This window comes from Anolis sagrei, chromosome 3, assembly GCF_037176765.1.
Source record: "Anolis sagrei isolate rAnoSag1 chromosome 3, rAnoSag1.mat, whole genome shotgun sequence".
Classification (NCBI taxonomy): domain Eukaryota; kingdom Metazoa; phylum Chordata; class Lepidosauria; order Squamata; family Dactyloidae; genus Anolis; species Anolis sagrei.
This window is the reverse complement of record NC_090023.1, coordinates 74,452,396-74,468,009: the sequence shown is the minus strand read 5'-3', so window position 1 is coordinate 74,468,009 and position 15,614 is coordinate 74,452,396. Positions and strand designations below refer to the sequence as shown.

The 15,614-nt window shown below is 39.4% G+C and overlaps 1 protein-coding gene across 2 annotated transcripts in view; it reads left to right on the top strand.

The window, feature by feature from the left end:
• The window catches only part of PRDM15 (PR/SET domain 15), a 45,287-nt gene that overhangs the window by 13,728 nt on the left and 15,945 nt on the right, over positions 1–15,614 (top strand). For both annotated transcript variants that reach the window (XM_060770294.2, XM_060770293.2), the window contains exons 8-19: positions 172–396; positions 1,853–1,988; positions 3,119–3,297; positions 3,779–3,873; positions 4,700–4,787; positions 5,807–5,974; positions 6,727–6,821; positions 8,455–8,586; positions 9,291–9,425; positions 10,729–10,892; positions 13,764–13,843; positions 14,771–14,890. In XM_060770294.2, coding sequence (XP_060626277.2) covers positions 172–396; positions 1,853–1,988; positions 3,119–3,297; positions 3,779–3,873; positions 4,700–4,787; positions 5,807–5,974; positions 6,727–6,821; positions 8,455–8,586; positions 9,291–9,425; positions 10,729–10,892; positions 13,764–13,843; positions 14,771–14,890 — 1,617 coding nt within the window. The remainder of the gene's footprint in view (positions 1–171; positions 397–1,852; positions 1,989–3,118; positions 3,298–3,778; positions 3,874–4,699; positions 4,788–5,806; positions 5,975–6,726; positions 6,822–8,454; positions 8,587–9,290; positions 9,426–10,728; positions 10,893–13,763; positions 13,844–14,770; positions 14,891–15,614) is intronic.

The following is a 15,614-nucleotide window of genomic DNA, read 5'->3' as shown; positions in this document are numbered from 1 at the left end:
AAAATAAACCTTAAGTTTCCAAAGAAATGTTATGCATTTTACTGCAACTTAGTGGAATATTACTATTTTCAGGTGAGTTTAAATTTTTGAAAAGACAAGACCCTTGATTTAGTTTCTAAGGTTCCATCACGCATGCATGCATTTCCCTAACTCATTCCTCTTTCCTTGCAGAACATCTGCTGAGTCACCTGGAGCAAGCCAAAGGAACTCCAACTACTGAACAACATGATGCTCTTCCAGAGAAGGCTGTGGAGGCTCCCCCTGCTGACGAACCCGTAATCTGTGAAAATGCCAATGCCTCTGCCGATGTGAAAAAAAAGTCGCGAAGGGGCAGAAAGCCAAAAGTGAACAAAGCTGAAATGCCTCTTGTGATTGTGGATGACAAAGATTCTTCTGGTGAGACCAGGAAGTTACCAAAAGTAGTTTTCTGTGATATTTTATTTGTTACTCTAATGTCACATTTCAAACCTGTCAGCTTCCTGAAGGCACTGAACTATAGCTTCCATTAAGTGCAGATGAAATTGTAATCTACTGTACCTGGGAATTGTGGAAAACTGCTCTGATGAGTGCATTGATACAGGAGAGTTGTAGAGACTGCATCATCTACATTATGATGAGAGCTCATTGATGTGTTGTAGCATGTAGGTACATGGAGGTTCCCTACAGAGAGTTCGTCCATTGGTACATTAACCCAGTGTTACCTTCTGTGATACCTGCAGCTCTCTTGAGCAGTTGGATTGAGCAAAGATCTTAACATAGTTTTGACATGTAAAATCTGTGATCAGATACTTCATTTTTTCTTCATTTTGAAATAGCAGGGAATTTGGTGGAATCTATACCTGAGTAGGTGTTAGATGTTCTCCTGCGATATTGCTTTGCACCATTACTTCTGGAGAGTAATATCAGAATAACAGGTACATGTCCCCTCCCAGCAGTAGGCCAAATCCAGCTTTGGAAAGCAGTTTTGATTTGGAGAAATGTCAGAACAAGGGCATCCTGTTTCATCCGACATAATCCAAAAAAAACTGTAAATACATTTATTCATGTTTTTTTTTCTCTCACTCCCTTGCTCTACATTTTAATGCCATGTTAGCTGGAGGTCTAGCAGAGTGTTTTTTACACTATTTATAGTTATATCCATGATTTTACACTATTTACAATGTTCTGAATGATCACAGGCTTATTGCACTCCTAGAACAAAGTACACAACACTTTGCAGATAAAACTGCTCAGATCAGTTCTGATTTGGGTGTTACAGTAGGCCCAATTCCACTCTATGTAACTTTGGCCCTGCCTTGTTTAGTGTGATCATTTTCAATTTGTAAAGCTCAAAGATGCGGGGCAGATCCTGAGAATGGTGAGGTCCCTTCAACACAACTATATAACCCAGAATATCAAGGCAGAAAATCCCACAATGTCTGATTTCAACTGGGTTATCTGAGTCCACACTGCCATATATTCCAGTTCAAAGCATAAAATGTGGGATTTTATTCAGCTGTGAGGATGGGACCTGAGAGACATTGTGTGTAATACACACTTTTCCCCTTCTGACTCACTGAAGGACCAGGAGGGGAATATCTAAGTGGATAAAGAGAGAATCGGTGCCTTTATTCCATCAAGGCAGAGTTCCAACTTGCCTAAAAGAGGCAATTGCAAGGCTTTTGTTTAAAAAGCAATCTTTAAACAGGGTCTTGCTTCCCAATAAACATATTTAGAACTTCAGTACTATACTATGAGTTGTGTTTGGCTTTACTATGCTGTAGATGACTCATTAATTTCAATACCTTTCAATACCAGTTAAAGTTCAAAACTCAGCATCTTTTTTCTTGTTAATAATGTTTTCCATTAATAGTGGAGCAGGTAGCTGAAATCATAACAGAGATCCCACCTGATGATGCAGCCCTGCCTTCTCCTGCAGAAGAAAGAATTATGGAGCTGGTGTTGGGGAAGCTGCCCAGTGCTACGAACACTGTGAATTCTATCACAAAGTAAGTCCCACATGAAACAGAGGAGCCAAATGGTAAAATATCAAACATCCATATTAATTATATATTTGATCACTATGACAAAAACAGGGGTTTTCTTACTATAAAAAGCTTGGGGTGGTTGTTAGAAATGGATATTATCAGATTTATGTCCATACTTGCTGGGGTGTACTGGAGGCTGTAGTCCAATAATAATTTTCCCAGTCTCTAGAAAAGAGGCATGGAGGATGCTAATGCGAAACAGAGTAAGAGCTCCTTTATCACCTTCTGTGTAATGAAACATGAAAAAGATATCAAAAACATTATCATTTCAAATATAGGTAGACTGACATGCTACTTTGGCACATTGTCATTGCATGCCTTCAAATTGCCTACGACTTACAGTGACACTAATTAAACCAATCGTGATTATTTTTTTTACAAGATGTTTTCAGATAGAATTTGCCTTTACCTTTCGATTCTAGCAGGCTTTGGGAAATTGATTGCAAGAGCTTTAAATGGTTTGTTGTTTTGTTGACTTTTTTTGGTGTATTTAAAAACACAAACAAAGTTAAAAACTTGACATTATGCTAAAAGTCCTTTGACCTGTAGCTGGCCACTTGGAGAGCCTCTGGTTTTTCTATCAGAAGGTCCTCCACTGTGCATGTGGCAGGGCTCAGGCTGCATTGTAGTAGATGGTCGATGGTTTGCTCTTCTCCACACTCACATGTCGCAGACTCCACTTTGTAGCCCCATTTCTTAAGATTGGCTCTGCATCTCGTGGTGCCAGAGTGCAGCCTGATCAGTGCCTTCCAGATCACCCAGTTTTCTGTGTGCCCAGGGGGGAGTTTCTCATCCGATCTCAGCCACTGATTGAGGTTTCGGGTTTTTGCCTGCCACTTTTGAACTCTGGCTTGCTGAGGTGTTCCTGCGAGTATCTCTGTAGAGCTTAGAAAGCTATTTCTTGATGTCTTTTTAATGACCACAGAGTTTAATTCTATGGAAGATTTAATTGCATGCTTATGCAACTGTGTTTGTTGTAAATTTGTGAGCTGTGCTGAGTCCCGTTTTGAGGGAAAAGCAGGAGGTGGAGGAGGCAGCAGAATTCCTTCTATAGCAAATTGAATCTTTTTACTTTCATTGCAATCTGACAGGTTTTCTCATCATCAGAGCTCTATGTCCCTTAAGAGAAGCTTGATCCTCTCTAGCAGACATGGGATACGGCGGAAACTAATAAAACAACTCGGGGAACACAAGCGGGTGTATCAGTGTAACATCTGCAGTAAAATGTTCCAGAACAGCAGCAACCTCAGCAGACACATCCGTTCTCATGGTGGGTGGAAATTTAACTTAGTTAAAAACACTATTAGCTTAAAATGAAAGAGAACTCTCTGTTGTCAGAAATGCAATTGAAGCCAGATTCAGCGATAAGAACCTAAAGTAGTACCTGAGTAAAGTGGCTGCAGATCGCCAATCATTCCTGCAGCCCTCACAGTTCCTGGTAATTCCCCCCCCCCCCCCATGATAAATAAACCTTTTGTCTTACTCAATTTTGCCTTTACACTTCAGTATCATCATTTGTTTAGAACTTCATCTCCCTTTTAAACAAGTGGCAGCAATTTAAATATTTTAGATAGATTATACATCTATCTATTGTTGACTGGGGCAACTCAGATGCAATATGGAAATGATGTGATATCTACTTGCAGGGTTTACATTTAATGTTTAGTTTTAAGCAGGCTTTTCTATCCCTTAGTTTCCAGTAATAAATAAAATCATGATCTGACCCTCTCTTGTTGCAATTGATCTTCTAGGTGACAAATTGTTCAAATGTGAGGAATGTGCCAAGCTATTTAGTCGCAAAGAGAGTTTGAAGCAGCATGTTTCGTATAAACACAGCAGGAATGAGGTCAGAATTCCTTTACTTCCACAAATGTTTTGTGAATTAAAATCTTTGTGTCCGTTTGGGGCAGGATGTTCTTAGTTGTGCAGAGCAATCCAGTGGGAACAAAAGACAGATGAAAAACTACCACTTAATAATAACAACAACAACTCTATTTTTATACCTTTATATTTCTTCTTCATTTTAATTATTGTATTGTTTTAAAGTGTTTTTGCACTACAAATAAGATATGTGCTGTGTGCATAGAAATTCATTCGGTTTTTTTTTTTCAAATTATAATCCGGCCCTCCAACCGTTTCAGGGACTGTGACCTGGCCCTCTCTTTAAAAAGTTTGTGGACCCTTGGACTAACCAAAAGCGCAGTAGAACACCCACATTTTTAGCTCTTTGCCGAAGATTTAAATCTCCTTCCGTCCTTTCTTTCTTTCCTTTCTTTGGCAAAAATATTTGCTTTTTCCCCAACCATTATACTTTCACCTTTCCATTGCTGAAGTTGGTATCGTTTTCCTTGCAATTGAAATCATGTCTCTAGGCTATGCTTTGAATTCTGTGGCTCCTCATACTTCCTTAGTCTGCCTGTGACCCACCATCAGATTACCTCCTTCTTTTCCTTCCAAGATGGAAGTTCCAAACACTTCAGAGTCTCAGAGAAGACCATACAAACATTCCTTCTTTAAAATATCATGTTATTTGTAGGCTTGGAGAGAAGCAGTTATTTTCAGGGAGTGGAAAGGGAGACACTTTTATTGGAGAACATTTTTAGAGCACAAATATCATACATATGTGCATACTTATTGTGCCTTTTTCAGTTTTCTTACCTTTTTATCCTCAGGTTGATAATGAATACAGGTACAGGTGTCCTACATGTGAAAAGGCTTTTCGGATAGAGAGTGCTTTAGAATTTCACAATTGTCGGACAGGTATGAGAGTAAACAAATTATCTCCCTATGACTAAGTTATACAAAATGATCTGTAACTTTATGTATCCAGTAAAGAGTAAATAGGAAAGCTCGGCTGTATCTTTCTTTTTTATTATACAAAAGTATTATAAAAATAGACAGATGCATTCAACTCAACTTTTCATAAAATGTTTAGATGGAATGAGCCACAGACTCATTTCAGATTTCTGAAAATTGGGCAGAGGCATCTTTCTTCAATGCAGCCCTTTCCCTGACTTTCAGCATCTCTAGTGAGGATTTTGGAATCATTGTTTGAAGTATATTCAGATTCAAGTACAATTTGGTTGTGTTTGTACATATGGATGTTTAGTGGGATACTGTATCAGGGTGCTTTTGATAGAATTTGGATTACACACACTGTCCAGAATTCCTTGCCTTGTTATGCATAAAGTATTTTGTGCAATGTATCTGCATAGGATTTCAGGTGCATGCCATGTGGTTTTCTCATATGGTTTTCCCATACTCACTCAGGAAACATACATAGATTGCATTAGTATATGCTGGGCCCCCTGGTGGTGCAGCAGGTTAAACCACTGAGCTGCTGAACTTGGTTTGAATCTGGGGAATTGGGTGAGCTCCTGCTGTCAGCTCCAGCTTTTGCCAACCTAGCAGTTCGAAAACATGCAAATGTGAGTAGATCAATAGGTACCGCTATTGGTAATGGTTCTCTTATTGGGAAGGTAACGGCACTCCATGCAGTCATGCTGGCCACATGACCAAGGAGGTGTCTACGGACAATTCCGGCTCTTCGGCTTAGAAATGGAGATGAGCACCACCCCCCAGAGTCAGACATGACTAGACTTAATGTCAGGTGAAACCTTTACCTTTTTAGTATAAGCTAGACTGGGCAGTGCCACAATGGTGTATTTCTTTGTTAGCATTTAGTATGAACCCTGCAGCATAACACAGAGTTTCTTTTAATTCTAAGAAGCAGCTCTTGCTATGGTTTGCGGCTTATTTGGTTCCCCCTTCTCTTGCAGATGACAAGACGTTTCAATGTGAGATGTGTTTTAGATTTTTTTCTACAAACAGCAACCTCTCAAAACATAAAAAGAAACATGGAGAAAAGAAATTTGCCTGTGAGATCTGTAATAAGTTGTTTTATCGGAAAGATGTCATGTTGGATCACCAGAGGCGACATTTAGAAGGTAATTATCCTTGTGATGGATCTGATTCTCAGTCTTGTCTTGTCAGCTTGTATTGGGAACTTGAGTGAGTGTTTTCATCTGGCTGATGAGCAATCATTCCAAAGTTAGACAGATGGCATACGGAGACACTACCTTTTTGTCTTCCATGGTAATGAACTACAGGTCTAGATTACAAAAAGGCTTTGCATAATCCATGTGTAATTGTATGCCTAAAAGGTGCCCAACTCAAAGAGATTTAAAGACTTATGTCTTTTTGACATTAAAACTTCCTACACATCCTTGTTTTTCTCTCTCCTTGTGCCTGTGAATGCAAAATTAATCCTTATTGTTGGTAATTAACATAAAAAGGAATAAATATTTAATACATGCATGTTGACAATTTACTACTATATATGCTTCTATAACTACAGAGTTTAGAGCAGTTCAGCAGAAGTATGGCATTACATTTTTGCTTGAGAAGCTTGGAAAAAGCTATGCAGACTGTTTTGTGGTTGAGTTCAACTATTTGTCTTATTTTAGGCAAAAATACCCATCATAAGTGTCTCAGCCAAAAGGGGAATCATGCACACACTTCTACTCAATGTAGGGTCTCCAATCACCAGCATGAATATTTTGCATGGAAGCAAAAAATGACTAGGAAGATAGTAATTTCCATACATTGGTATAGTCTTTATTATATTATTATTTGCATGAAATAGCATAATAATATTCTATTTTAATTTTTTTTTTTTGGTGGGTACTGATCATTTCAGGAGTGAGACGTGTAAAAAGAGAGGACTTTGAGCACAGTGCGGAGAACATGGTCAGATACAAAAAAGAGCCTTCTGGATGTCCTGTATGTGGAAAGGTAGGATTCCTCACTGAATAGTGAAACTTTAATTTTGGATTCTGAAAATCTGCTCACACAGCTTCACACAGCGTTTTTGATTGCCCAACCACCTGCCTGCATTTCTGATAAATAGCAGGGACAGTGCAGAGCACTGTTGTGCAAAATGACAAATAAGTTTATTAGTATATTTTTGGCTACTTAGGTTTTAAGTGTGAATTAGAAATCAAAGTGATATTTCTTTAATTCTCTGTCATGATATTGATTAATTGTATTGCGGGTGTGCAATGGGTTAAAACAGTGGTTCTCAACCTTTCTAATGCCGCGACCCCTTAGTACAGGTCCTCATGTTATGGTGACCCCCAACCATAAAGTTATTTTCGTTGCTACTTCATAACTGTAATTTTGCTACTGTTATGAATTGTAATGTAGATATCTGATATGCAGGATGTATTTTCAGTCACTGGACCAAATTTGGCACAAATACCTGATACACCCAAAATTTGAATACTGGTGGGCTTGGGGGTGATTGATTTTGTCATTTGGTAATGCTGGAGTTGCTGGGATTTATAGTTCACCCTAAATCAAAGAGCCTTCTGAACTCCATCAATGATGGAACTGAATCAAACATGGCACACAGAATTCCCATGACTAAGAGAAAATATTGGGAAGGTCTGGTGGACATTGACCTTGAGTTTTTGGAGTTGTAGTTCACCTATATCCAGACTGTGGACTCAAGAAATGATGGATCTGGATCAAATTTGGCACAAATACTCAATATGCCCAAATGTGAACACTGGTAGAGTTTGGAGAAAATAGACCTTGCCATTTGGGAGTTGTAGTTGTTGGGATTTATAGTTCACCCACAATGAAATAGCATTCTGAACCCCATCAATGATAGAATTGGGCCAAGCTTCCCACACAGAACCCACATGACCAACAGAAAATACTATGTTTTCTGATGGTCTTTGGCGACCCCTCTGACACCCCCTCACGACCCCCACAGGGGTCCCGACCCCCAGGTTGAGAAACACTGGGTTAAACCCTTGTGCTGGCTGAACTGTGATCTGAAGGTCGGCAGTTCAAATCTGTGAGACAGAGTGAGCTCCAGTCTGTCAGCTCCAGCCTCCCATGCGGAGGCAGGAGAGAAACCTCCCACAGGATGGTAAAATATCCAGGTGTCCCCTGGGCAACGTCCTTGCAGATGGCTAATTCTCTCACACCAGAAGCGACTTGCAGTTTCTCAAGTCGCTTCTGACATGGAAAGAAATTAATTGTATGTCTCTGGGGAAAAATACATTCTGTATATAGTACTCATATTTTATATATAAATCCTATTTAGTTTAGTGGTATTTCTATGAGATTTACTTTCAAGTATGTTTTTCTAGAATTACAGTGTTAGATAATGTGCTCAAGTGATAGTTTCTCTCTTCCTTAGTTTATATTTTTAAATGTGGTAATAGTAGGTATTAGCTCTGCCATTAAGAGGGATATAAAATAAATTTAATTGTATCCAGGAATGGAATTTGAAGAATTTTTATAAATTTAAAGTACTTGAGGGTATCTCTCTATTAGATTGGAAGTCTAAATATTACTTCATTCCTCAGCTGTTTTTATCAAGGAAACTAATCTACCATCTTTTTTTCTTGGCCAGATATTTTCATGCAGAAGCAATATGAACAAGCACCTCCTGACACATGGAGACAAGAAATACACCTGTGAGATTTGTGGTCGTAAATTCTTCAGAGTGGATGTTCTGAGAGATCATATTCATGTTCATTTTAAGGTAGGATGTTTAATGTTTGACAGTTTGCAGTGTGATCAGAATCGAGCCTGGAGTTGAATAGCGGAAGGAAAAAGCTGGCAGGAAGAACTGAAGAAATATTAACAGTTCTTCAGAAAACAGTTGACTAGATTGGTTTAACAAGAAATAAAGGAGGACGGTCAAATCTGAAGCCAAATAAAGTGATATCAGTATTGGTTGCTTGCTTTAAGATGCCTGACAACCATTGCAAAGTCTAAGATAATCATGTATCTGTCTGAAAAATATTATGCTTCAAAGATAGCTGTGAAATTTTGAATAAAAATGAGTACAGAAAAAGAGTAAAGGAAAGGCTAAGGGCTATTTTTCATGTGTTTTATATTTGTTTTCAGCATGACTAAAATGATGAAAAACCACAAAGCAGAATAAATTAACGCAATACTTTCATGTTTACATTTTTAAAGAAAATTTCTTGTGTTGGCAGTGAAGTCTTTCCATATGTAATAGTTTAGAAAATAATATATAAATTGCCAGTTTCATGCAAGCATGATTGTCCGAAAATAAGTAATGGGGCAAGGAAACCTCTCTTTTGTGCTCAGTGAAATTTCAGTTGAGGGACTAGTGGGAATAACTTCTATTCTAATTTTAGAAAACCTAGCATGTCGTAGCTGTTGGTAAATGTTTTGGATCCCTGTATGTTTTTGAATTTACATCTCTATTCATCATAGGACATAGCTATCATGGATGATCACCAGAGGGAAGAGTTTATTGGCAAAATTGGAATTTCTTCAGAGGAAAACGATGAAAATTCTGATGGAAGTGTGGATTCTGAGCCTCACAAGTATAGCTGCAAAAGGTGCCAGGTAGCTTTACTCCTTTCAGACATTTTGTGGTGAGATGGGAGGGAGGATAGACATGGAAAAACTCAAAAATGGACAGAAAATATTCAGTCATATACTTTGATCTAGGGACTCGGCCTGATCTGATGAACATATTTATTAGCTTATTACTAGTGACACATTATTCACCTGTCTGAAAATGGTCTCAAATGGTTAACCTTAGTCTCTGTTTCAAGTCCCATCTTCCCTAGAGATGTAGGAAAACAGGTCAGGGTGTAGAGTTCGCTGAATTAATTCCCTTTGTGTTACCTCACAATGGGTTAAACCTTTGTGCTGGCAGGACTTCTGACCGAAAGGTTGGCGATTTGAAATCGGGGAGTGGGGTGAGCTCTCATTTGTCAGCTCCAGCTTCTCATGCGAGGAGATGAGAGAAGCCTCCCACAGGATCCAGGCGTCCCCTGGGCAATGTCCTTGCAGACAGCCAATTCTCTCACACCAGAAGCGACTTGCAGTTTCTCAAGTTGCTCCTGACATGAGAAAAAAACCCTCTGCTGATTATATTATCATAGAATGTGGAATTCAGAATGTAAAATTCATACCTATCACGGTCACCGCCACTGTTTTCTTGACTCAACTCACAATATTGTGGTTCTTTGGAAGCCACAAATGGCAAAATATTCCTATCAGGTTCACAGTTCTTGACTTAGAGGACCCATTCCCTTGTCTCTGCCGACTTATATCCCGACAGTGCTGCAGTCTTTCCTATTTCCAGGACTGATGCTAGTTTTCTTCCATTCTGCTTTCTTATTGTGTCCACAGTCCCTGCTTTTCAGATCACTGACTGTTTCATTCCAGTCTCTGTGTCTCTGGTTGGCTTCCATAGCATATTTCCCTCACTTTTCCTATAACATACACTAATGCAGTATATTATAAAGCTTTTTTCCCCCCCGAAACATCCTCTGATTATCTGCTCTTTGTCTCATAATTCCTTTTTTGCATGCCTCTCCTCATGCTTCTCAACACGTCTATAGTTCCTTCAGTATGCAAGGTTTTTTCTTTATCTTCCATGTTTCCCAAGGTAGTCCTCATTTATCGCCTATGATAAATTGGAACATCCCATTCTTTTCCAGAAGCATGACTTCATTTGTCTTCCCTGAGCCATCTTATCAACTCCACCAAACTTCACTGCCACTAGCACAATGCAGAACCAATAGCATATACTTTTGCTTTGTAGCCCAAACTTGCATTAGCCACGTGGTAGCTGTTTCACAAAAAATGTGTCCTAATTTCTCTGGTGTGGTGCATTCACTCTTGTTTCATTCTTTAGTTGACATTTGGCCGAGGAAAAGAATATCTGAAACACATCATGGAAGTTCACAAGGAGAAAGGCTATGGCTGTAGCATCTGCAACCGGCGCTTTGCTTTGAAGGCAACCTACCATGCACACATGGTCATTCACCGGGAGAACCTGCCTGACCCCAATGTGCAGAAGTAAGCAGATACATTTGCCCAAGCTGAATCAAAATTGTCTTCCAGAGCTTGCTTTGGGTTCATCTCACTTCATTGAGAACCTGTCAATGAGAAACATGGGCAAGACTGGAGCCTCAGAAGTATTTCTTAGAAAGGGTGGTGCAACTTCAACAAAAAAAGAGAAATCAGGGGCAGGATCAGTGGAATGACTGTATTGAGCAAGGAGTCTGTGTAAGGCATGGGTGTAAGATGGAGCCCCCAGTGGTGCAATGGATTAAACCCATCTGTCGGCTGAACTGCTGACCAAAAGATCAGTGGTTCAAATCCAGGGAGTGGGGTAAGCTCCCAACTGTCAGCTCTATCTTCCCATGCGGGGACATGAGAGAAGCCTTTTATAGGATGGTAAAGCATCAAACATCCAGGTGTCCCCTGGGCAATGTCCTTGCAGACAGCCAATTCTCTCACACCAGAAGCGACTTGTAGTTTTTCAAGTTGCTCCTGACACATACACACACACACACACAATATGCATGGACCACACGCACCCTTTTTGTGACACCCATTTTTGAATTTGATACTACACAGCTGAATTTTAGTGGCTGTAATAAAAAGATATGTATGTTTTCTTCAAAACAAGATACAGGGGAACATTTCCTTTGTTTTGAAACCAAACCATACCCCCAGAAGCTCAGTTCAGCTAAAAACAGGGCTCGTGACACATATTACCTGTACTTCTGGTCTTACAGTGAAAGTTCAAATTTTCCTCAGCCATTGCCACATCAAAATAATTGGTTCCTGTTGGCTTTGGCTGGGTTTTTGCCCATTCCTGATTCAAAAAGATGTACCTAATTTGAATTGATTGTATCTCTGCAACCACAAATTACCTGTGAATAAAACCCTTTCCACTTGAAAGGGTAAGGATAGAGTTTCAAATGATTACTCCTAAAGGCCCCTCCCAGTGCACAGACAGCCCCCAACCTCAGTTATTCACAAGATGGAGACTCCATAACATAGGTCCTAATGAGATATTCTCCATTTTCCTAATGGGATATTCTCCATGAAAGTCTTCGACAATACATATTCTTTATTTGCAGAGTTATTTGCAGAATTTCTGGCTCAAAATGGTTAGTAAAATTTGATGACACATTAAACTGTTTTATGTAATTGTAACATGTTGCCATCGTGAAAAACCCTGCTTTGAAGTTGGGTCCATCAGTTTGAAACACCCTGTATATTACCTTTAAGGTGGTTCTGCACATACACTTCAAAAACAATGTTTCTCCATCTTATTACCCTGTAGAGCAGTGGTTCTCAGCCTGTGGGTCCCCAGGTGTTTTGGCCTACAATGCCCAGAAATCCTAGCCAGTTTACCAGCTGTTAAGATTTCTGGGAGTTGAAGCCTCTGGGGATCCACAGGTTGAGAACCACTGCTTTAGAGAATGTGCCAGTTTGAAGTGTGACATGGTTAATTATAATAGTGGCAGCAGAATAAGTTGGTAAATGCTCCTTCATTTGTAATGTGGAAGCATAGTTTTATAGTTCCTTTGATCATTCTGTGTGAAGCAGGGCAAAAACAAAGGAGAAACAGCACAAACAACCCCCTTTTAGCTTTGCTGCAGTCTGTCTCTTGTACAAGGGAAAATCTTACTTTATGAAGATATGCATACATTCATTGCATAAAAGAGGCTTTCTTTTGAAAAAGATGTGATGTTTTCTTATTACCTTCAGATGGATCACGTAAAACGATTCTCTTCATATACAGGCAGTTTCCAAGTTGCGAACAAGATTGGTTCTGTAGGTTTGTTCATAAGCTGAATTTGTATGTAAGTTGGAACAGGTACATTGTGTAACTCCAGCCAAATATATATATGTGTGTGTGTGTGTGTGTGTGTGTCTGTCTGTCTATCTATCTATCTATCTATCTATCTATCTATATTGTTTGTGTGTGTGTGTGTGTGTGTGTGTATAGGAGCCCCCAGTGGCATAGCTGATTAAACTGCTGAGCTGCCGAACTTGTTGACTGAAAGGTTGACGGTTCAAATCCGGGGAGTGGTGCGAGCTCCCGCTGTTAGCCCCAGCTTCTGCCAACCTAGCAGTTTGAAAACATGCAAATGTGAGTAGATTAATAGGTACCACTTTGGCAGGAAGGTAACGGCGCTCCATGCAGTCATGCCAGTCACATGACCTTGGAGGCGTCTATGCACAACATCAGCTCTTTGGCTTAGAAATGGAGATGAGCACCTCCCTCCAGAGTTGGACACAACTAGACTTAATGTCAAGGGGAAACCTTTACCGCCTCCCACCCCCTGCCCCCTACACAGGGTTTGGATAGTATAGGGAAGAGTTAACAACCCCATGGTGTTTGTTTAGCTGTCTGTTCAGAAGATTTCGCCTTGGCCTGTTTTGGAAACAAGGATTGGTGATAAAGCTGCAATTGAAACACCTTTTCCCCATGATAATAACCCTTTCCGGAGTGAATTTCCCTTCCTTGGGTTAGGTTTCTCTCACTTCCTGTTGTCTCATTCCCATTCTTAACTGTGAGTAATTTTTAAGTTGGATGTTTGTAACTCGGGGACTGCCTGTATAATAATGAAACTGTAAAGCTATAAATCCATATGTAACTTTTAAAAACAAAAGCATCATCTACATACAGAATTATCTCAATGCTTGTGATCTGCAGAAATATCAAAAGCAACCTTGATCCTGTAAACCTACATATTCTAGTGGACTGAAGGACAAATACATTGAAATGTAGCTTCATTTTCTGAATTATAGTATTCTGTTGAACATTGTTTTCATTTTTTTTTCAAATAGAAATATGCATTTAAAATTATAGATTTTCAGTTTACCAGAAAAGAGTTGTCATTAGCTGATCTTTATTTCCTATTTTAGATATATCCATCCATGTGAAATCTGTGGAAGGATTTTTAACAGCATAGGAAATTTAGAACGGCATAAACTTATACATACAGGTAGATTGTTTTATTACTGTTCTTCTTCTGCTGCTTTTTAATTGTAACCCTGTAATTGGATTCTACTTGTTGGGATTTTAGCTTATAAATGCTTAAATCTGTGCTAAGGGAATTCTGTTCAAACCTGTGCTTTCTGTAGGTGTGGGTTGGTTGGGAAGAAGGATTCCTCAAATAAGAGTATGCTCATAATTTATTACTTGCAGCCAATAGAAGTTGTAACACAGGCTCTCTGCTGGAAGCACCAGCCCTGGCTAATTGTTGTATCTTGCTTTGTAGCTGGGCTGGATGTTCCTATAGTATTGGCCTTTTCTAAGTGTCTACAGCAGGCATGGGTAAACTTCACCCCTCCAGGAGTTTTGGACTTCAACTCCCACAATTCCTAACATCCTACTGGCTGTTAGGAATTGTGGGAGATGAAATCCAAAACACCTGGAGGGCTGAAGTTTGCCCATTCCTAGTCTATAATCATTCTGATGAAACAGCTCAACAGGGATAGAAGTACAATAGAAAGCAAAGGGGGGGGGGGGATATTTTACCTGTAATGGGATGGATTGAGGAAAACAGTCTCTCTCTCTCTTCTCTATCCCTGACTTGGATTTAACATTTCAGTTGGATGAGATGCTGGATGAGAAATCTCATCAGTTCTTGTACCCAACTAAGCAGGATACAATTGAGAGCATCTCCAATTACATCCTCTATTCCTTTCCCTTTCCCTCTCAAGTAGCTTATCTACTACAACTTCTATTTGTATCTTATACTTAGCAACTCTTTTTACGGATGCTTACAAGTTTTTCCTAAGATCCTTTGTTTTCAGGGTTGGGAGTGTTAGCAGCTTTATATAAATACTGTTAAAACTGTATTCTGTTAAGTTGCCCATTAAATGTACCTATTCCCCCAATCACCTTCCATTCCTCATTTCCTTTAAAGGTGTGAAAAGCCATGCCTGTGAACAGTGTGGTAAGTCATTTGCAAGGAAGGACATGTTAAAAGAACACATGAGAGTCCATGACAATATCCGAGAATATCTATGTGCAGAATGTGGTAAAGGTATGAGTCTTTCTTTATATCTAAACACATCTCTGGTATGCCATGTAGAAAATTATTTTGGGGTTATGGATATTCATTGGCAACCAGAAGGATTCCTTATAAATTACTAGAAGTGTTCATTTTATGTTTTGGCATGATTATTTCCCTTTATATGAAAGTGACCCCATGGCTGTCTTCAAATTATCAAAATATATAGTGTTATAAAATTTCAAGCTTCACTTATTCATGGGTTTTGTATTGGCTTACATTAGGTAATAAAACTGTACCCGAATGCAGTAAGAAATATATGGTGGTGTTACATTACCCATGTTTTCCCTTACAGGAACCACACGTTCGGCACAGAATTAATATTACGTATTTTAGTCAGATTTCCACATTTTCTGGGGGCAGGGATGCAGGACCCACACGAAAGTGGAAAAACCACAAATTTAAAAATGCTATTTCCCCCTTAACAGAACACCTCACTACGAATCCCTTGGTCATCCAGTGTGATTCTGTGGTCACTTTTGGGGTAAAACCTGCAAATGTGGAGGGCCAATTTATTCATTTAGCACCAGTGATATGAGAACAACTTTGGATATTCTTCCACACAACAGTAGTTACAGCTACTGCTGTCTATGGTGTTGCTTGACTAGGGAGAATCCTCCCAAAATCAGAATATGACAAAGAATACCTGACATCAGGTCAGTGGGATACCGGCAAAAAACCATAACCTCTCAGCTCA